The 23,461-nt window shown below is 39.4% G+C and overlaps 1 protein-coding gene across 1 annotated transcript in view; it reads left to right on the top strand.

Annotated features, from left to right (window-relative positions):
- The window catches only part of DIO2 (iodothyronine deiodinase 2), a 222,778-nt gene that overhangs the window by 45,704 nt on the left and 153,613 nt on the right, over positions 1-23,461 (top strand). Inside the window, 1 exon segment of the mRNA XM_054567191.1 lies at positions 17,467-17,591. Within this exon segment, the coding sequence (XP_054423166.1) occupies positions 17,467-17,591 (125 nt within the window).

Consider the following 23,461-nt stretch of genomic DNA (forward strand, 5'->3'; position numbering starts at 1 on the left):
GTCAAAATGGCGTTTGCCGCCAGGGTCATGATCTTCCCTCTACGGGAAGTGACCTTATCGGGTGCCTAACCACGAATAGACATCTTCCCCTCTCTCTGGCACTTGCCTCCACCTACAGTGGAGGTCGAAGACTTCTCAAGGATGAGAAGCCACCAACATCAGAGATTGACAGCTCTCTCACGATAGGCACAAGACCTGCGTACATATAAACTGATGTGAACTTTATTAGTTTGATGGTTTTACCTGTTCCCTAATATTAATCATCATAATAATAGTTGTACTTGTTCCTTAGGCATTTCTCAAAACTTGTATATATTGCTCAACTGTTAATTGCTGAAGGTGTATAAGATAGCTTGTGTATTATCAAGAATAATCTTTTTAAAGTTTCTCTTTTGAAATTTAAAAGAAATGCTATATTGCAAAAGGAAAGAGATATGTATATTTTTAAAAGTTAAAAAGTAGTTTGTCCTAATAAGTTCATGATTTCTGAATGAGTAAAAAGAGACAAACTAAAAACAAGGGAAGACGTAGAAAGTTAGTGGAAAAGGAACATTGATAAAGGAATTTTATGTATAAATGCTAGAGCCCAATTATGGGAACATGTGTTACCAGATGTGCACCCCTTGTTGGGGAGCCCCAGATACTATTACTGGACCAATGCCCCCCTTTCCCTGGGGTCCCTCTGTTCTACATTCATTTGCCCACCACCCTTGAAATTATGGCGCTTAATGGCAGAGTTTGGTGAAAAGGAAATGAACTGTTTATTCAAAAGTTATACAGGTTTTGGTTAATGGCTAAATGTCACCCCTAAATCTCAAAATCCCTTTAAAACACCCACCAGGACACACACAGTCCTGCCTTGCCCCCTTTGCCCAGTCAGGCTAGTCAGGGATGGTAGACCCTCAGAAGGAAAAGAACTGAAGTCCAGAGCTTAGGTAGGCAGGCCTCTTGCTGTTCCCAGCACCACCGTTGCATTACCACGATCTCCAGTTCTTAATTCAGAACCATGGGGCGCCTTCTCATGGCCCAGTAGCAAGAGTCCTTTCTCTCCTTTCCATCCTGCATGGTCTTTGCATTGTTCCCTCACAGTGTGGAACAAACCATCTCTGATCTCTCACGCACACCCCCCCCTCCCCCGTAACCAAGGTGGAGCCGCCTGCCTAGTTATATCCTGGGTTAAAGTTATACCAATCTTCCTGGTTTGTTGCTGAGCAAAATAACCATCTTTGCATATGAAATATGAAGCTATCCTGCTGTTATTGACATGCAAGATGACTCTCAATGGCCTTGCTCCAAGTCTAGCATGAAGCTGACCTGTTGTTGATATTCAAAGTAACTGGCAATGGTCCTCAGCCTGTTATTGATGTGCAAAATGACTTTCAATGGCCCTGCTCCCTGTTTCCCATCCCCTTGGCAGCCCGCCTTGGATGGGGGTGAGAATATCCTATATTTTTCTTGGATACCCCAAGTTCTGGACCCCATTCCAAATCCCCTTTGGGGGGGTCTAGCTGTACCCTGTTACATGTGCTTGCCCCCTTACCCAACAAGGACTTCTAACTCTTAATTCAAATGGAAGCTGAAGTGAGTATAAAGACATGGACTTCTGTAGCTACTGTGAGGCATAGGAAATTTATTGTACTCAGGAAACTCTTACTGTCCTCATGGCCTCTGGAAGTTTTAGGTAGTAATTATAACTTACAGCACTGGCTCTGATTAAACCTTAAGGTTGCAGCTTCCAATTGCACGACTAGCAGGAATGAGATTAATAACAATACCCAAGTGCTTCCAGTGGGAAGTAGATGGGCCACAATAAATAGGAACTCCTCCATGGCCAATTATGAAAACTGGAAAGGTATTTGGTGTGCACTCAAACTATAGGTAAACATTAAACTAGGTGCAAAATATATAAATGAGAGACAGAAAGTACAACTTGGATCATATTAGTTTATGGGTTAGAAATGATCCAGAGTGTTTTACTTAGTGAAGATCTTGACTTTCATCCAAGGTCTTGCCCCATTTCCAATGGTCCATTGTTCAGCAAGACAAACACTGACTCTGAGACTTCCTAGGAATGAGGCTTCCTAGCACTGCGGGGCCTTGTTATCCAACCAAAAGGTTTGTCATCAGTGCATCCTCTGAATTGATTTATGACCAAAAAGGGGAACTGTGAACAAAAAAGGGGCCACATACCAAACCTGACAAGCTAAGAGGGGTCCTACATGGCAGCTTATATACTCAGAGGCTGAAAGTAACTACTTGGGATGGTCCAAATTGAAACTTTCTAACTAAAACCCGTTGATGGTGGGTAGTCATGTCCTAGGCCAGTATTTTTCCCTAACAAAGGCCAATCTTTTTGCCTTAACTGAGCCTGTCTGGGTTTCCTTCTTCTTTTCGTTTTTCTTTCCTTTCTTTTCTTTCCTTTCCTTCCCTTTCCTTTTCTTTTCTTTCCTTTCATTTCTTATCCCTTCTCCTCCTCCTCCTCCCCCTTCCCCTCCCCCTCCCCCTCCTCCTTTTTCTTCTTCATCTAAGATAACATACCCATTAACATACTTTTAGGATATCAAAGTAATTTTTTTCTTCCTAACAAAGGTCAATCTTTGACTTAACTGAGCCTGTCTGTTGTCTATCTTTAAATCTAGGATAACAGACTTGATAACATATCTTTGGAATATCAAAGTAATACCTCCCCCACCAGCACCAGAGTAGAGACCACAAATCCCCTCATTGTTATTATGATCATGTTAATTGAAACTGTTAATGATCCTATATCTGCCTATACCTATGTAAAAGAAGTATGTATCTACTTGTTTTACTTTTTTATCCTATCTCAGAGATTTTCTCACTTTGCTTCTCCTGTTTCCCTAATCTACTACCAATGGATTTTTTGTAACTCCTTTACATATTCCCCTTTGATTCTGATGTACAAAATAAATGGTAAAATTGTCATTTTTTGAAGCATTTTCTCAGTCCATTGAGATTCTGCTTCCTAGCAATTGTCATCAGTTTAGTTTAAATAAACTCATACAAAATTCTTACAGGTTTGGATATTTCTTACATTGACAACAGGGATTGCACTGAATTTGTACATAAGCTTGGAGAATGTTGCCATTGTAACAATATTAAACATTCTGATCTGTGAACACAAATTTTTTTCCATTTATTATAAAAATTTCCATTTAGGTATTTAATTTCTTTCAACGATGTTTTGTAGTTTTCAAAATATAAGTCTTACAACTTTTGTTAACATTTTTCCTAAGTACTTTATACTTTTTAATACTATTTTAAATGGAATTATTTTCCTGATTTCATTGTTTATTTGGTCATTGCTACTGTATGGAAATACAATTAATATTCACATTTTGATATAAGCTGCAACCTTGTTGAACTCATTGATTAGCTCTAAAAGTGTGATTTTTTATTTTTATCAAATTCCTACAGGATTTTCTATATACAAGATTATGTTTGGCAAATAGAGGTAGTTTTACTTCTTCCTTTGCAATCTGAAGGCTTTTATTTCATTTTCTTGCCTAATTGTCCCAGCTAGGACCTTCATTACAAAGTTGTATACAAGTGACAAGAACGGACATACTTTTCTGTTTCTGATCTTCACCCTTAAATATTCCGTTAGTTATGAGTTTCACGTAGGTGACCGTTTGTATGTATTTTAATACCAAGGGGATCATACCACATTTGCTCATCTTTAGCCTGATGTCCCACCCAATATAAAATAAACCCTTCTCCATGTCATGAGACAATCTTTTGCACACCCCCGTTATGGCTGCACACCGTTCTACTGCATGTGGCCACCCACAGCACGACTTCTCTTCCCAATTCTCTAAGGTTAGTTTTTCTAAAAATTATCCTATAAATGCATGTTGTTACTCCAGGACTGTTTATTTAGGCTAAAATCTGAGAAGTACATATCTGGGTCAAAAAGCATGTGCCTGTGATAGATTTTTCTAATCCAATTTAACATTTATTATATTATGGTTTCTCTCTAACTAACTGTCAGCTTCTTTTAAAGCAGCGCCCAGCTTTTACTTCTGGGTGTCCTCCACAGGCTCTAAAACAGGACCATGCACCTGAAGGTGCTTTGGGAGAATATTTAAATGGCTATCTCTTTGCAGCAAATTGTTTATCCTTAAACTCCTCCATTATATATAAGATGCTTCCATTGTTTTCCTTCCATATGCTTTTTATTATATAAAATGCTACTCACATACCTTTTGATAACATTAAATTATTTTTGTATATTCTTTTTATCCAACTTTCTTTTACACTTATCACTTCTATAGTTTTTAATTACCAAAGATAGTTCAAGTCTTTTTTTTTTTTCTTGTTTCTATTCCAGTCAGAGAAGGGAGTATTAAGAACTTGACCCTTAAGAATACTTTGCTTAAATAGTGCAGGGTTTTGTGAGTACATAGTGTTGTTAAAAAGTTTAGTTTCTTCTAAATTTATGTAATAGCTGGATTGGATGAATATCTTTAACTTGTCTAAACAATCATCACAGGTAGTTAACAATAAAGTGTTGCAACTAGATACACACCAATTGACTGAGAAATTAGGTGTGGTTAGTAGTAGACAGTATGTAGAGGTAGAAGGAGACCGTGAGGAACAAGTAAATTAAAGAATGGGAAGGGAAGAGCCATTTGCAAGAATGGGAAAGGGGCCAAAAAATTCACAAAAATCTGTGCCCGGTGAATCAAACAGGAAAGATAATGGCTATTAACTGTCAATAGTCTGAGCTTTCATGCTACTAGAGTTTTCTATAAATAATGTTTTAAGATCACTGTGCTAAAGAACCAATGACATTTTAAAAAGAGAGAGAGAGAGAAGTAGTCCTTATCCTGGGCTCTGTTTTACTTCCAAGTTGTTTTCTGAGGAATACTATGAGTCTTTCTGAGAGGTGACATTTCAAAGGCTGGGGTTTTATGTCTATGTATAAGCTGTCTCATACATTAAAAGGGAACGATGCTTTTTCTGAAATTTTACTCCCCTGTTAGCAAAGTCCATGCCTTGTCAAGTATAAAAATTCTTGAGTTGTTTTAAATCAAGTCCTTTTCATCTGTGTCCCCAGCTTTTTAGCAAAGAATGCAAACATGCCGGGGATTAGTTCATTTAACTAGTATTTCTTGAAATGCAAAACAGCCATGCTATGTGGACCTCGGAAGCACAAGGTCCTTGTGCTTAGAGATTTTAGATTCCAAATAATAAGATAAAAGTAAAATAACACAGGCTTATAATGATATCATAATTTATTGTGCAGCTTTATGTATCTAAATTGCTTAAGACCAAGACCAACCCAAAGCACCAAGTACCTGTACAAGAGATGAAGGCACTTTAGAGGAGCTATGGGGGTAGTGGCCTGAGAAATCAGGTGAACCGAGAATGTATCCCGTTGTGCTCAGAGCCCCCTGTTCTGAATGAGATGGGGGCCTGAGAAGGAAATGTGACGTGGTCAGGTAGGCTCTCCAGCGCCCCTTTGCTCCCCATCAAACTATAAAGCAGGAAGCATATCTGTTCCCCCATTTTGAAGAAAAGAAAGGAAGATTTTAGAAGATAAAGGGTCAGGATTAAACATTCTGAGGAAGAAGGGGAGACATGCAATGAAAGTAGGGACTGAAAGCTGTAGATCAGCATGATCAGCATGACCCTCGAAAGAGCTGGTCATCCTCCAGGGACACGGCGCTTGCCTTTGGATCCTGGGGCAGTCCCATCTAAGGCTGGAAGGGACGTGCTAAGGGCTGGCGGACCAGACGGGGATGCAGCGTGCTGAGGAAGGCACTTTTAAAATAATCAATTATTGATGCATGTCTTCCACTTTGACCTCACTTCCCGGTTTCTGAGAGCATTCCTCTTTCTTCTTATGGCTACTACCTGCACCTTGGCCACTAGGCTGGACCCCTGCTTGACAACCCTTACAAGGCCTCCCCTTCTTTTGCTTAACCCTTGTTTATATTATGATCAAAACCCTACTTTCAGCCTGTCTGATCCTGCCTCTTTGAAGTTACTGCTTCAAATTCATACCTTACACATCATTTTCAAGTACTTTCAAAGACATGTATGAACCTCATTTCACACAGTTGTTTTCTCAAATCTTTAGCCCTTGCCTCACCTAGTTCAGAATCGTTCTTTGCTCTGCACTTTTGCTTAGCAGTTTTCTCGGCCCCATTTTTCTCGGTTTAGATTCTGCTCATCCTTCCAGCCCCAGTCTAAATTCTGTATTTAACTTGAAAACTTAGCCTACATATTTCAGCTCACAAATATTTCTTTATTTTCTTTTTTCTTTGCCAAGGTATAAGTCTATTAACTAAGAGGCTGAGAAAGAAAAGACCTTATTTAACATCCTGTTGAATCCAACAGTCTCATGTCTCCATTCTGCTTTCCTAGCCAAAGCATGAACGTTTTGATAATGGAGCCATTCTGAGAGTGAGGTAGTACCTCAGGAGCCCTGGGCACCAAGCCGTTACTGCACAGCACGTGCTTGGTGACTGAGAAAGCCATACTGAGTGAGATAAAATGTCACAAGGATGCAAGGTATAGGGAAGTGAAAAATGTTGAGTGCCACTAGTCTGAAATCATTCCCTAAAAGGTGGCAATTACACAAAGGCTTTTGTTTCTTGTTTTTTGAAAGGCTTAGGATGGGCAGGAGGAATAGAATAGAAAAATTCCATATATGGTTCACTGTGTTGTTTGGTACAAATACCGTAGGGAAAATGGAACCCGGACTATTTGATGGGCCTTCCAATCATGTGCCATGTCAACCTGGAGTGTGTTTTATTTCCTTTTATGCCTCAGAATCCCTGTTCTTATTAATAGTAGAGATTATCCAAAGGCAAAGAATGTGGTCATTTTGACCAGGGACTAGTTTCCGAAAATAAAATAGCTTACTAATTATCATCTCTTCTATCTCCAGTCCATTTTGCCACCCATGGCAATGAAAGACTCCATTAAAAAACATTACTATTTTATTAAAAATTCTAAATTGATTTAGTATTCTTTTTAATTTCCCAGTAGGTTTTAAAGAGATTAGGGAGCCATCTGTGTATGCCCAGAAGCGGTAATAACGATGCAGGAGAACCTGCCTCCGCTTAGGCGGTCCTTTCTGTTTCAAAAGTGACCTGAGCCGGGTCATTGTCTTTACTGATTAGTTAAAGTTCTTTATCTCCTTTCAAACTAAAAACAAGGGAGCCAATCCTTCTCAATCTGCTTTTAGGACATGGTAGAAAAGAAATTGTTTTATTGAAGTAAAGAGTTTATGTAGACCACTTAATGGGGTTAGGCAGTAATCAGAGGATATAAAAAAAGTTGAACTGGTTCGTTTTTAAAAAATTTACATATTTTTTAATTTTTTAATTACAGTTTACTTTCAGTATTATTTTGTATTGGTTTAAGGTGTATGACAAAGTGATTAGACAATAATATACTTTACAAAATGTTCCCCCTCATATTTCTAGTACCCACCTGGCCCATACATAGTTATCACAATATTATGGACTATATTTCCTATGCTGTGCTTTACATTCCTGTGACTATTCTGTAACTACCAGTCTGTACTTCTCTTTCCCTTTGACTTTTTCACTTAGTCCTCCAGCTCCTTCCCTTCTGGCAATCACCAGTCCGATCTTTGTGTCTGTGAGTCTGTTTCAGTGTTGTTTGTTTATTTTGTTCTTTAGATTCCACATTTAAATGAAATCATATGATAGTGTGTTTCTCCAACTGACCCGTATCAGTTAGCACAATACCCTCTAAGTCCATCCATGCTGTGGCAAATGGTAGGATTTCGCTTTTTTATGGCTGAGTTATGTTCCATTGCATATAGTTCCATGGGTTTTTTATCCACTCATCTCTTGATGAGCATTTGGACTGCTTCTATAGCTTGGCTATAATAAATAATTCTATGAACGTAGGGGTGCATTTTTTTTTAAATTAGTTTTTTGGGTTTCTTCAGATAAATCCCCACAAGTAGAATTGCTGGTATTAAGGGTCTTCAAAAAATGAAAATTGGAGGTGGTTCATTCTTAACTTGCTTTTCTGTACCGCATGTCCTTTAGTGGTCTGGTGAAACTAACAAACCAACTTCTGTGCTAGTTAGAAAGCTACTGTTCGCCCTAAGCCCACTCTTCTAAAATCCAATTTGTGATGCCGAGGTGAAGACTTTGCAGACCTCATTTCAGCATGGCTACCTGGCTCCCTGCTAGATTATGACCATGGCAGACACTAGCCGGAGAAAACAAGGCTGAAGGAGAGAGAAGGGATTTTCTCCTTCCTGTTTGTTTCCTGCCTGTTTCTTCTGACTGTGCAATACTTTTTCTCCTTCGCATCAGCAGTGTCTTCCTACAACAACAGTTAAGTTTGTTTTGCAGCTTTTCCAGCACTTGCAGAGTTGGTTTATGGCTCCGCTTCAGAGACATCAGCACCAGCTAGCACACCCTTCTGAGCAGTTCACGTTTCAGCTCCTCTGGGTCTTTCCTTTAGACCTCCAACTTTTAAACACATCATCCTCTTCCCTTTATTTTCCTAGGCCAAGGAGAGTGGCTGCTTTCTGCAATTGATATCTCCAGAATACCTTCATGCTGTGGTAGGCAAATCTGTGTCCCTATTGTCTATGGCTGCTTTTATTCTATAAGGGAAATGTTGAGTACTTGTGATAGAGACCATGTGACTGCAAAGCTGAAAATATTTACAATTACTGAATCCTGTCACAGTGTTCTGTTCTTGCCTTTTTAGTTAACAAGTTTCCATGGAACTAAAAAATATTATGTTAAATTCTCTGTTCAAATAATTGATACAGTTTCCGTTTCCTGCTTGGACAGTGACTGACACAAAATTTGGCTCCCGAAGTCGTCCCAGGAAACGGACACTCCAAATGTGAATTTGGGGATTGGTGTGGTCATGTTCTTAGACTTGGACACAGTCCTGAAATTAGTTGCTAGTAATCCATGACATGCAGTAGCATCTCAAATAAATGTATGAATTCCAAGGTGAAAATAGTCTTTACTCTTATTTATAGCCAAAGATCTTGGCAGGTATTTTACATAAATGTTGCCATGAGTGGAGAGAGAAAGAGAATACATATGAATGTTTCATTACAAATCTGCTCACCAGTGGAAAAGCAACTCAGCGTAGAGGCCCTACACTGAGTGACAGTGGTGCAGCAGACAGTCACCTGCTTGGGTGGCCACTGTTGGTTGTCTACCCAGCAACCAGTTGACTTATGGTTGGGTTGGCAGTATGACATGTATATCAGTCTCCCCTTAGCTGTGAGGGTGGGAGGTGAGTCTTGAGCAAGTCAATCCAACCTTAGTAATTCCCTTTCCTTTAACAATGGTTTAGGCATGGGTGTGTAATGCAATTATGGGCAATGAAGTGTGATGGCAGGTCTGCCAAGCTGTGTCTAAGGAAGGAGAGAGGAAATGATGCATGGGAGGCAGCACTCCTGTTTCTCTCCGGCAGTGATTCGGGGAGGAGATGATGCCTGCAGCACATGCAGCCAAAGTGTGATAATAACGAGAGCAGCCTGCACACCGAGAGTGGCAGTATGGAAAAATGGAAAGGAAGTGGGTCATTGCTGATGCCGTTGAGATGCTGTCTTAATCAACTAGTGTATTTGTTATTCAACAGATGCCTCTATTAAGTCATGGTTTCGATTGGGTTTTTTTTGTTACTTGCATCTCAAAATATCCTAACAGTATACCCTCTTTGGTTTGCAGGCCTGCACTCAATCCACTGAGCCACGCCAGCCAGGGCTTGTACCGCCTTCTTAAAGAAAGGCAGCTTTACCTATGCCCATGCACAGCTGTGACAGGCATTTCATTCTGTCTGAGATCTTGACACTTGAGAGTGATAGAAGTCTGCCGTAGTATGCAGGGATTCCTTTAGAGCTCCAAGGTTCTAGCAGCCTCGTTTAGAGATTTGCTAAGGTGCTGTCCATTTCTGAAGCTCATCAAATGAGAGCATTTAAAGTCTGATAAGCATGTGTAGGGGACCTGATCCCAAACACCCTTTGCAAACCCAAGTATGCTATGGTGAGGCATTGCTGCGCGGCATGATATGTGTTACCATGTTATGAAACTGGCTTTGACACTTGGATGTCTACCATTTGGTGAGTGGTTAGTTATGAAATACTATTGGTTCAACAGATTATACTTCTGGAATAAAGCCTGGACTTCTGGGATCTTTTTAGTGGCTGGTTTATTTGTATTTCCAGGGCCATTTTTTCCAATAAGCCAACACAATCAAATTACATGCAGCTTTGAAGACATTCTACCTTACAGTTTGACATTTTAATTAGGACTTTAAAGAGATAATAATCACTGCCCACAACTTCCCTAATGTTACCCAGAAATGGGTCAGTTAATTAGGATCCCAGAAAAAAAACACTGCATACATTTCTTTTAAATTGTTTTTCCAAACTTCCATCACCACATCTCTTGGCTTCAACTCAGACCAAATCAAACAAACATCAGGGAAGGGTTCAATCTCTCCAGCCTTCTAAAAAAATGTAAGGGTGCAAATAAGGAAGTCAGTTTGTGTCCATCATCTAAAAGTGTATGTTTTATCCTGCATAAGATATTTTTCTTTCATTTCAAGATTGCTTTTGAAAGGGAAACCATGCCAGCTCATTTCATTAGATTATTCTCTATGAAAGCCGTTAGAATCCTGTTCACCTGATCCCTTTGATTCTTATATCTACACTTTATTTTTGTTTATCTCCTCTATGGTAACATTATTAATGGGTGGTCCCACTAAAGAATTTTTTAATGCTCTCTGACTGCATTAAATTCCTGCTAAGTGGATTTTACAAGGTGGAAGGAAAAAAAGAGTCCATCTATTATTGAGCAACAAAGGGGCCCAGGGTGTGATAGCAATTCAAGAAATGAATTCTGTACTGTTGGGTGGATTATGTGTAACAGCATGCTCACTGCTGCCCCAAGCCTTGCCCCTCCCTATCCCTTGGGTCAATAGACAAGAATGGAAATGTGGTGAATGTCTGAGTTGTTTGTCTGATGCTGTGATGTGTTTTGACACATTCAGGAGGGAGAGTTGTTTGCTGCTTCCCAGAAGGGGTTTAAGGAGTGTAACAATATGCCACTCTGCCTTCCTGCCAGCCAAGTACCTTTAGCTTCACTTTTGAACCTGATGACATGTATCTCAGTCTCCAGTTGGAATGCCAGTTGTGAGATTTATCTCAGTTCCTGGGATCTAGTAGTTATAAAGATTCTTTTTAAAAAATTAAATTTTGGGGGGTGACATTGATTAATAGAATTCTGGAAGTTTCAAGCATACAGTTCCATAATGCATCATCTGTATATTGCACTGTGTGTTTACCACCCACCCAAAGTCAAATCTCCTTCCGTCACCATATATTTGACCCCCTTTGCCCTTTACTACTGTCCCCCTAAAGATCTCTTTTTCCCTCTGGTAACTACCATACTGTTGTCTGTGGTTATGAGTTTTTGTTTGTTTGTTCATTTACTGCTTTCAGTTTTATATTCCACATAGGAATGAAATCATATGCTTCTTGACATTTTTCCATCTGATTTATTTTGCCGTATTTCATCTTTTCTTATGGCTGACTAGTATTCCACTGTATATCTGTACCACACCTTCTTCATCCAATCATTTGTTGAGGGATACTTTGGTTGTTTCTATGTTATGAAGTCTTTTTAGTTAGTTGGGCTGTTGGAGGTAAATTTGAAAGATATCTTCAGTTTGCAACTTAATTGATGATTTTTTTTTTCAGCATCCTGGTAAATGTATTCACTTCACTCTTATTCACTGTCAGAGGCAGTTGTACTGTGAATCAAATGAAACTCAAGCTTTAAGACCAGTCTCTGTCAAGAGCTCTTGCAATAGGTTCCCCAGTTATCAGATGTTTTTTGTAATATTTGAAAATATAAGATAATCTAAGGACAATTAGCTATCATTACTGTGTACTGTTATAATCAATTTTGTATTCTTTATTTTTAAAGAAGCCAAATTGCGTAACATTTAGGCCCGCAAACCTGGATCTCTCTCTGTTAATCATGTAAGTGCTTTTTTTAAAAAAAGTGGTAGGTTCTAGATTAGAAAAGTGTGATGCATCCAGATCATCACTCAGTAGCTTTGTAAGGTAGTAGCAATCTATACAAAGGAATGCCCTTGAAACAGACAGACTTTTTAGTAAGTCTTGTTTTTCTTGTTACCATGTTCCCCAAAGATTTCTCCAACTCTGATTTCCCTGATCTTCGGGGTTCAAATCAGTTAGGATATGTGCAGCACTTACAAGAGCGAATGTGCGTCATCAAGTCTTCAGTGAATGTGAGCTATAATAATTATTGTTATATTAATTTTCACCAAATTTTGCAGCCTTGTGTGTATCATGTTATTATTTCCACCCTGAGAAATGCACCATACCCAGATGTTCACTTGATTTTTCTTCTGCTACTATAAATACTTGTTTCACAATTTTCAGTTATCTGGGAGAATTCTAATATAAAATAAATTTTTTGTGATGGGCCACCCAAAATGATATGGTTTAATGACGTGCCCCAAGGTGACAGAGTGCAAGGGCATAGGGACTAAATGCTGCTCTACTATCTACTAGCTTTGTGACCAGCCCAATTTCACTTCCTTCACTTGGGGGAAAAAAAGATAATTCTTATTTTACAGGGATGTTTGGGGAATAAATATGTAAAGCACTTATTACGGTGTCTAGAACAAGCTAGGGACTCAATGAAAGGGAATTGTTATTGTAATCAGGTCACTCTTGATGGTGCAGAATCCAAACCCAAAGGAAGACACTTTTAAAGGAGAAATTCAGACAATTTTATGTCAGCTGGGAAGACATTCCAAGGCATGGTCATTTGTCCAGTGTTTCCTAAATCCGGTGTAGTTACAACTTCTATACCTGAGAACATCTCTGTTTCCTAAGATGAAGGGTAGAGAACAATGAGAAGGTGAATTTCTGGCATACTTAGGAGTACTGAGAAGTTAGCTAGGGCTCACTTCATGATGCTTTATAGCACTGAAACAGAATTTTAAACCTAAGTAATGCACCTTGAGGCCTACTAGAATTTAATAAAAATGTTATCAGAATGAAATCTAAATTTATTTGCTTAATTTATCTAAACTTACACAAGATTTACACACAGATTTAAGTAGTAATTGGTAATGGTTAAAGATTAGTGAGAAATAGCTTGCTGGTAAAAATATTTCTCAAGTTTCACTTGAATCTCCTTCTAGTTGTTTTCACAATCAGGGATTTGAATGATTGAATTCTACTTTATCTGGACATTTTAAGAACAGTATCTATAGTGTTCCCTTAATTTGTTCAAATGAACTATCTGTTATTGTTTTGTTTTACACTAGTTATATAGATTATCTCTTAACCTTTTTGTTCAATAGGGCCAAAATTGATAAAATATTTTCCCAAACTTGAAGATGTCTATAGTTTCAAGAGTGCTAGACCAAGTTGGGCATATCTACATGACACACATGAAAAGAATGGATTATGTGCTATATAAGAATATATGTAGCCTTCTTTAAAATACATATGTATCAGATATGAAATATATAAAATTTTAGACTATGAGCTTCTTAAGGGCAGTGTCTAGATGCAGACTACCTGGAACATAGTAGATGTTCAATATATATTTGTTAATGATTAAATGAATGAATTGACTTAAATCAAATTAAGTAGAATAATTTGGGCTTGGTAGGGAAAGTCCATGAAATATCCTGAAGAATATGAATCTTTGTGCTTCTTAGAGGAGAAGCAGAGACTGTTAGGGTTTTGAAATTGACTTAGTAGGGCATCCACCTCATTTTGCATAAGACATATGGAATAACTTACATAAACTAGGGTGGAATCAGGTGATTGTATGGAGGGCAAAATGAAGTGTCCATAAAAACATTCCTGCATATTGTATCTCCAGGTAAATCAGTAAATAATAATCAGAATTTATGGAATGAAATTAAGAAAATGAGTGCAATGGTAAGACTTGGTTTTTCTCAAATTATTTGTTTCTTTATAGTTATTGATTCCATTCAGACTAACTCCCAAAGACTGCCCAGATAATTTTGTTATAAGAAAAACTAATTGCATTGTGTACTCTCTGAGGGGAAAAAAAGACATAATCATGGTTAAGAGCTTTGGAAGTGTCTGTCTTTCAATGGTTTCTATTGTAATGAGGTTTGACATCTCTCTCATACATAGTGTAAGTCCAAATTTAGAGGGAGGTAGAGAATGGAAAGTAAGTTTTAGAAGTTGACAAAACCTACATGATTCCAATTACTGTCAAACCCCATTTAGTTGATCATGGAAAGGAAGGGATACCAAAAAAAAAAGAAAGAAAGAAAGAAAGAAAGAAAGAAGAGCACTGTGCCTTTGCATTTGTGAAACACCCCACCATAGGAATTTGGGTTCTTAGACTCTTGTGTGCGTGTGCAGGTGTGTGCATAGCCTTGATTCACTGGATACCTGAGTCTTTCTTTGCTTGAGGTGTTTGGCTTCTCTTCCCCATGCAAAGCTACTTGCATAGTGAGTCTAAGAAAGAGATCGCAGTAAAACTTGCTGTATCAGCTCAAATAACTGGTCAGCTTCTTGATTCCCAAGGAAATTTAGCCTCAGCCAAACTTTTGAATTCCTTTGAACATTCTAGGGGATGGTGCTCAGAGGGGGTCTTCCCATGAGTAGCAATCATGAGATTTGGAGCAACCAAACTAGTTTCCTTTACAGCTTTGCTTCGGAAACCATTGAGGGATGAGCTAGACTTGAGCTTGGGTGGATGAGCTGTAGGATTGCTATGACATCCCAGACTAAAATTGCACTGTCTTAAAACAAGAGATGCATGTTTTAAGGTATTCTTGGTGGTAAGCAAAGGAAGATTGAGGAAGTTCCAAAACTCAGGCCCATCAAAAGCATCATGAGTCTTGCCAGCATGCGACCGATGAGGAATGAGTCCTAAAAGGAGAGTTATAGCTACAGGTAGAAAAGATGAAATTACTATTTTTGAATTTTTCTTTCTAATGCCCTCAAAAGTTTTGGCAGAGATATGAATAGAAGCTGTCACCCTTGCCTGCAGAGAAAAAGAGAGAGAGAGAGAGAGAGTTTAAAGGAAAAAAATTGAATTCGAGTTCTGGACTTACAGAATCAGGACTGGGAGAGCAAAGTTAGTTTTTCAGTGAAATAATTTCTATATGTTGGAATTAAATTGATTTGATGGCACTGAGGCTAACACCGTTGAGTATCTTTCTAAAAAGATCTTTTGAAATGTCTATTTGTGGTAGAGACATGAAGTTCGCAAGACTATTTGAAAAATATTAGGCATATCAAAAGAGGAATTTCATTAGAATATGCCTAGTCTTTTCAAAATTAATCCTGCACGATTTTTCATTATGGGAGAACACTGAATAAATAAAATGTTTCCTAGGCATGACTGGTATACCCAGCTTGAGTGCCGGTTAGGACTCTTTGCCAAAACATCCATTTACTTTCTTAGCCTGGAGGAACTGAACTAGCAAATGGATGTCACTTTAAAAATAAGCACACACGTGTCTTTTTGGTGGATGCTAAATGAAAGAGTTTAAAAGAAAAAAAACACCTTCCTTTCACATAAAGCTCTTTTTTGTTAATATCCCAGAGTTAAGTGCTGCTTGTAATATTGAGGAGGTGAGGAGGGTGGAGAAATATATCTGGCATTTAGCTATAGCTTGGACAAACCACACTAACTCTATACTTTTATTATAGTGCATTTTTCCTTCGCTGGACTTTCAACTCTTTTAACATTTCCTTTGACCAGTGACCTTGCTAAGAATTTCCCTACATACATATAGTAATTTAAAAGACTACACAGTGTAAAAGCATTCTGTATCTCTTATCTGTATATCATTGGCTCGTGCTGGCCTAGCCATTCTATGATCATGAGAGACTGTAATTTTCCAGACTCAAAGAACGCGTTTTATTCATTACTTTTGAAATTCTTCTCACTCAGTGAATGGTTCAGAAGGAAAACGCTCAGCTGCAGGTGAAGGGAGTCAGAGCAAATACCTGCCAGACCACGAAACCTGCAGCTGCCTGGGCTTTTGAGGCTCATTTCAGTTGCTTACATTTGGGGCTGAAAACACTGTTTGTAGTGAACTTGTGGAAATTCTGCAAACATCACAACAGGGACCGTTGTTTGTCACTTATTCAGTTGAAGAACCATTTCACTGCTGTGGGGAAGGCAGAGACAAATGTATTTGAAAAAAATAAATAAACAAAAAATGTACTTCTTAAAAAAAAAAGAACCATTTCACAATTAGACTGTGTTAATGAAATTTTTTTAATCTCTTTATCATCATCAGTTACATTGTTAGACCCTCTAATAATTTGCAGACTCGGTGTTAGAGTTTCTTTTCCTGGAGACATTGACATTTTGCTTGGCTTGTGCTTTAGTCTTCATGCCCTGACTCAGTGACTCAGAAGCACTGAAATGCTGGTTCAGCTACGGCTTGCTCAGCTCTCTGCCCCTCCAACAGAGTTTCTGATCCCGTAGGTCTGGGGTAGGGCCTGAGGTTTGTGTTACTAAATAGTTCCCAGGTGTGGCTGGGTCTCAGGACCACCCTTTAAGAAACATTGCTCTAAACAGCCACCCACGCTCAACCATTCCAGAACATTCCACTTTTCTTTTGTTTGCAGATAATATATTTATAATCTCTTTTCCTCTTTCGAGGTCATTGTTCCCCATTCTTTTTTAAATAGGATGCTAAATGTACCAAACATGTGTAAGCCTACCATGTAAGTTAACTTTCAGAATAGATACCTTTCCTCTCATACTATTTACCTGGGCATTGCATGATGCAACTAGCTTCCTCAGGATGGTTTGAGATCTCCAGCTATCACAGTCATGTAAGTTATGTGAGCTCAAACAGATACGGACAAATAAAGGGTTATAGTAGCATTCTGTGATGGGATGGATGTAAGCTTATTTTCGTTCCACTAGGGAGCGCTTCACCCCAGTGGTGTCCTTTGCTCATCAGCTTGGTCTCCAGCCATCAGTAGAGGTGTTCCCTGAATATTTGTTTTGGAAAAACAGTAGGGTTCATATATTTATTTAATGTCTCTGAAGTATTTTCAAATCTGTTATGTATGCCTTGGTTGTTTGGGAGATCTCAAAGTAGATCACCAAGTTGGTCATCGCCATCAGGCAAGAGGTGTAAATATAACCCATGCTAAATGTAGTATAAATGCCAAGGAAGCAGTTTATCTTGTTAAATTCCACCAAGGGCAAGTGACACAGCAGCTGCAGATCTGTCCATAGTGGCCTTGGGGGATACATGCCAGCACTTTGATGACCTTGTCTCTGTCCCTGCAGGTGAGAAATCTTTGCATGTAATCAGAGCTACAATTATAATGGACTTGAGAAAGTAATTGAGAGATGCAGCTGTATTTGCAATGCTCAGGATTAATTCAATGGATTTTCTTCCCATCTTCTGCAGCATTCAGCGGCTTCTGTGGTGACCAGCTACGTTTGGCAGCAGGCGCGAGTGCCCACAACTGCACAGAGCAAGGAGCATTCAAAACGGTGATGTTCCAGTTTAAAAGGACAGAGCTGCAAACAAAGGTAGGCTTTTATTTTGGGTAAGATCCTTTCAACTGTGCAAAATCTCATGCCTGACTACATGCCATTCACCACGGCCACACTCACAGCACTAGACACATGTCTTCACCCTGTTCTTGAATCCCAAAAGGGGCAACGGAAACTTGATGTCAGCATCTCGTCCTGAGTTTCCTGTTTCTTTAGGTCTTTCCAGTCCCATTTGTCTCTTTTCTTCTCTTCTTTACCACTTTCAGCTCCAGTCCCTTCATTCTTTGGGAGCCTGTGTTGTATGACGATGATTTGTTTTGATAGTGGTTTGGTTCCCTGAATGTAATATTTGGTGTTTTCTTTTGATGGCAGAAAACTCACAGTATTGCAGCCTTTTCCTAAAACACAGAATATGCCCAACTAGGTGCCTACAAAGCATGGTGACGCCTCTTCATTGCACTTGTCACAGTTAAGAGTTGTATACATTTGAGTAACTGTTCAGACAATATGTCTTCTTCACTGAACATGGGCCACTATGAAGGTAACGGCTACTTCTTCGGCTCACTGTTGGGTCTCTAATGCCTGTCGGAGTGTCTGGGACACAACAGCTACACAAATAACATTTCTTGTGTGGAAGGAAAAAAATACACATCTCAAGTGCACCAGTTGAGTCATGGGAAAACCCTTAGCTGGGCTTAACTGCACATTGGAAAGGATTGTACAGAAAGAACCCAAGTTTTATTAATGAGTTTATTTATTTATTTTTGTTCATTGTTCTACCTTATTTTGAGACATTCAAGTGGTGGTATTTGTTGGGTAGCAATAGACAAATAATCTATCACCCAATAAGGAGAAATATTAAATATGATGAATTATAGAAGCCTTCTATTCTAGCAACTTGTTACTGCAATATACAGATTGCTAGAGTTTTATATTATGTTTTCCAAAACTTCGGAAATACGGCCTGCACAAGTGTTGCTAGAGTTGCCATAACAAAGCACCACAAACTGGGTGACTTCAACAACAGAAATTTATCTCTCAGTTCTGGAGCCTAGAAGTACAAGATCAAGGTGGCCACAGGGTTGGTTCCTTCAGAGGGTGATGCAGGAGAAAGCTCTTCCGTGCCTCTCCCCTCTGGTGCTTCCTGGCAACCTTCGACATCCCTTGCCTGTAGAAACATCACCCAGCTCCCTGCCTTCAGGTCCACATGGTGTTTCCCTGTGTATCTGCATCACTTGCAGGATACCAGTGATATTGGATGGGGGCCCACTCTACCCTAGCATGACCTCATCAGAACTAATTACATCCACAACAACCCTATTTCCAAATAAGGTCACTTTTTGAGGTACTGGGGGTGAGGACTTCGACATAGGAATTTTGAACGGGCGCAGCTATTGAACAAAAGATGCATCAGCTCACCCGGAATCTCTGTGCCCGGCAGCACTTCCTCATGTTCCCTGGCAACTCTTTTCAGTGGCAGGGTTTCAATCTTTTTTCTGGTGTGGGGTGAGGATGATCTTGGCTTGGCAATTAATTTTGATTTAACTAGTTGAACCTGTTTCAGAGAGCCAGCCAGCAAGTAGGTTTGCCAGCTGGCACCCTCTCTGTGCCATCTCTAGTGGCTGTTAGGGACACTGTGTGAGACAGTATGAGAAGACTTCTAATGTCTGCAGAGGGTGCAAAAACTCTCCTCCTCCCTGGCACTTACAAAGCAGTCCCCTCTCCTCCCCCCGTGTGTGAAGAAGGCAAGAGAAGGGTTTAGGGCGGTATCTAGTATTGGCTACTTCGAACCCTGACATCAGTTGATGAGCACCATTGATCTGTTCTGACAGAAGAGTTCCTATGGGGGGAAAAAAAACAAGGTGATGAAATACACTGGAACCATCTGACACAAATATTTTACTTCACCATAGTAAAGGAGGAAGGTAATGTTTGACTACTGCCTGAATGTCCATGAGAAAGACCAATATTTAATCTTGTCTCTGGCATGTTATCAACTGAACATGTTACTCACTTGCCTGTAGCTTCCAGGTGCTTAAAAAAGTAACTGGCTGAGATGCAAGGGCTTCCCAAATTGTAAAATTCAAAGCAAGTCAGCTGTCTCTGTCAATGCAGCCAGTGGTCTAGGGTACATCCATCAGGGGTGCAGTCATTGCTGTTATTTTGGGTTCAGAGAGAGAGAGAGAGAGAGAGAGAGAGAGAGAGAGAGATGCAGGTGAGCGAGTTACAGTAAGGAGCCCTCCACACGGTAAATGGTTTATTCCTAGGAGCCATTTAGCAGCTGGAATGCAACTTGAATGTGGATCTCTTGCTGAATGGGCCAGAATGCACTTTAATGAAAAATATCATTTGGTAAACCAGTGAAGAAAGATCAGGGGTAAAACTAAAAAGGAAACCGCCAAAAAATCCAAGTGGTGAGAATAAGAGACAAGCCTGAGAAAGGGTTGCAGAATGTGGCCTTGCTCTGGTCCTGACTACCCATGTGATCCCAGTCAAGTTACCCCACACAGTGGGCCTCACGTTTTCTTGCCTGGAGGTGAGGGTAATGGAATAACTCATATCTAGGGAAGTTTAAGGATAAGACTTCCATAATATTGTCATTTCAAGCCTATGGAGACTCTTAATTCCCTATGTATTTAGTTGTCCACATCTTCCTCAGTAGCCTTAACGTTTTATATGTTTAAACATCTATGTAATTGGCTCTTGTGCTTTTACCTGTAGTTTAAAAATTTTCCTTACTTCCATGGTTTTAGGGTGTCAGTGCCACAAAATATACCCTGAAGTTATTTTATAAAAAGCAAATGGTCAAAAAATTTTTTAAAACTGTTTTTTTGTTATGCTTTGGAAGCTAAATACCGTAGAAAGATAAGCCTTGATGGCACAAATCCCAGTTGAGCTTCCTTGCCCCACATAGTAACTGCAAAAGCAAAAAATCATTGTGTTCGAAAGCAAGGCTCTTGTTATATATATGATCCTGCCTCCAGTTCTTTAAACTACAATTCCAAGGATCACTAGACATAAATAACTAAGCATATAAGGAAAGAAAGTCCTTATGGGAGAAGGGCTTCAAGACATATACTTTGCATTTAAATCCATAGTGTATGCATTTGATGGTATTTGCAAGAACAGTGAGCGTCTACCCAGTCAATGTCTAGTGGAGTCAATTCCATTTTGAAGAAGCAATCAGTATGGCAAGAGTTTAGCTCAGGCAAGAACTTATCTTCACACAAGGCCCTCATAAAAGCTCTAATAAGCAGCATCCTTAAATGCTCTTGTGTTGGCACATTGTGATGCTGTGTTCATGGATCATGTCAGATGGCGGGAGGCCATGTTGGAGAGTGGCTAAGAGGGCCGGCTTTCAGGAGTGTAGGGGTTGTTTAAAAAGACTATTTTCAGTTCTCACAACTGTGTGACCCCAAAGTCTCAGTTTCTTGTCTGTAACCTGGTGAGGGATGTCATATTTCAATTTTCTTTTGCACGTGAGGATTAAACAAAATAATAAATGTGAAGTGCTCAGCAAAGTGGCACATAGTAAATGCTTAATAGATAATAGGTAATTATTATTACATTTTTTAAATGATGTGCTCTCTTTTGGAGAATCCATTACAATAATGGATTCAGAACCTAACGACTTTCCATCAATATAGAACACTTCTTTTAATCTGTGACTGATCACGAAGTTCCAAGCATACCAGAACCTACCATCACCCTAAAGATCTAGATCTGAAGAGAAAGAAAACATCCCTGAGGTAATTCATGGGCGTGGTGATGATGCTCTTTTAGGAGTACCCAGGCCATTACAAGTCTGAACAATGTGATCCTCACTCTGGGCAGAAATCCCTGGGTAAAGAAATGTCTGTTTTGTAAGAAGACAATGACGACTTGTTTTTCAGGGCCTTTTATAATCCCAAACTTCTCAGCTAAAGCAGCTGCAACAGTAATAAGAACTATTGAATACGATGCCCAGATATTGTGAGAAAATAAAAATGTAAAAGTATAGTTTGTAAACTCAAGGTTTTACAGTAGAAATCTGGTAGAAAAAGAAGAGAGTGACATAAAAAAGTGTGAATGAAGATAGACATATATCCCTAGGTATATGGAAATAGAGAAATGAATTTAATAGGCTGTCCCTTTCGAGTAAATGTCTGGCAGCTCATTGAATACCTCCAAAGATGGGGCACTTTGTGTTTTCTTAAGTGTCCCACCCACTACTTGTAGGGACAAACTATAGACAACTCTGTAGAAGCAATAGTGAGGAGGAAACACAAATTCTTCTTTATTCTAACTGTGGCTTAGATCCCAGCTCCATTGCTTAACATTTCTGACCTTTGGATGGAAAATAGGACCATGTATAAATGGATATCATGATGGTACCTTCTTCAAGGGGCTGTTGTAGGGATTTAATAAGATAATACCCATAGCTCACATAGACAATGACTGGCATGTATCTAACACTCATGGAACCAAGTGAATGTTCAATTAATTTTAATATGATTATCAAACAGGACTGTTTGGCTCCAGCATTTTAATCTTGAATGGTTGACTTTATTTCTCTGTACTTCTTGCCTACTCTGTAAATGGGGATTCTGGACTCATCTATGTCATGAGAAGGTTGAGAGTTAGATGAGTTGATCCAGGTAAAGCTGTTAGACCAGTGCCTGGCATTATGTAACATCATTTGATATTAGTCATTATTGATGAAGATGTTCTGACCAGTGGCTTGCTACTTCTTTTATCACTCTTTTTGCTAAATGAGTGTCTCTCTCAAGCAGAACTCCTGTACCTTTCTAGTTCTCATTCTTCATGAGAACTCTAAGAGTAGGGTTGAATGGAAACAACAGGTTTAAGTTCCATGTTGTGCATGTGCCTCCCAGGAGCAAGAGTGGATGAGAGTTAGTCCGTTTCCAGGGACAGCTAGAGAGACAAGCCACAAAGGAGGCTTGAGGGGGAGGAGGTCAGCAGTTGCAGTGTGGGAGAGAAAGGAAACGAAGTACTCTGAGAAATGGAGGCCCAGGATGGGGATAAGACAACATGGTTTATTTGGGAGCCAGGCAACGTGGCAGATATGTGAATGGCTCTGAACACCGGGAACTTGCTCTGCCACATGCTGTTCGCCTTTCATAAGTGTGAATTCCACTTAGGTTAATACTCGGTACATACCCTTCTGCATCCACGGTCTGCTCTTTAATAGTTTTTGGCAAAACATGGTCACACCCAAACTATTCTGTATTTATTCTGAGTGCACAAGGCTAATGAGATAATCATACCCTGGGGCTTAACCGGTTGAAATCTATAAATTTCCTAAAAGGGTAATTACCTATTCATAATCCTTCTTTCCGATATTGTGTAAATCTCATTAGTACATTTTTTTATTATTCACGTTATGGAAAAAATTGCCTTTTTGCCATTGAGAAAACAGTTGGCAGAGCAAGACCTGGTATTTTGTTTGAGCTGCTTGAATTTATCACCATGATCAAATAAAGGAATGTGTCCCCAAGTATAGGAGAGTCTCTAGCAGCAGTTCTGTTAAGCCTGCTGCTTTTAGAATGAAGATCTTCTGCTACGGTCTACAGGCACCAGTGTGAGGACTAGGCTGATGGCGACCCTTATCTAGAAATGGTCCCTGGAAAGACAGGGACCCATGCAATGTCATGGGATGGGGACCCCATGGAGAACAAAATGAACTCTGATGAGGGTCTATGCACTACCTGATGACTTTTTTGCCTAACATGTCTGTCTTGACTGGGCATCATCCATGTAAGATGATGTTTGTAAACAAAGATTTATAGGTAATTGGAGATTATAGAAGTGTTTCCGCCCCCCCCCCCCCGAAGTTACTTAAGTGATTTTTCTAGGCAGAGATGACATGAGCATTAGTGGAACTTTCATGACATTCTGGTTTATTT

This window comes from Pteronotus mesoamericanus, unplaced genomic scaffold (genome assembly GCF_021234165.1).
Source record: "Pteronotus mesoamericanus isolate MK-2021 breed Mesoamerican mustached bat unplaced genomic scaffold, CSHL_Meso_final contig_182, whole genome shotgun sequence".
In the NCBI taxonomy this organism is placed as follows: Eukaryota; Metazoa; Chordata; class Mammalia; order Chiroptera; family Mormoopidae; genus Pteronotus; species Pteronotus mesoamericanus.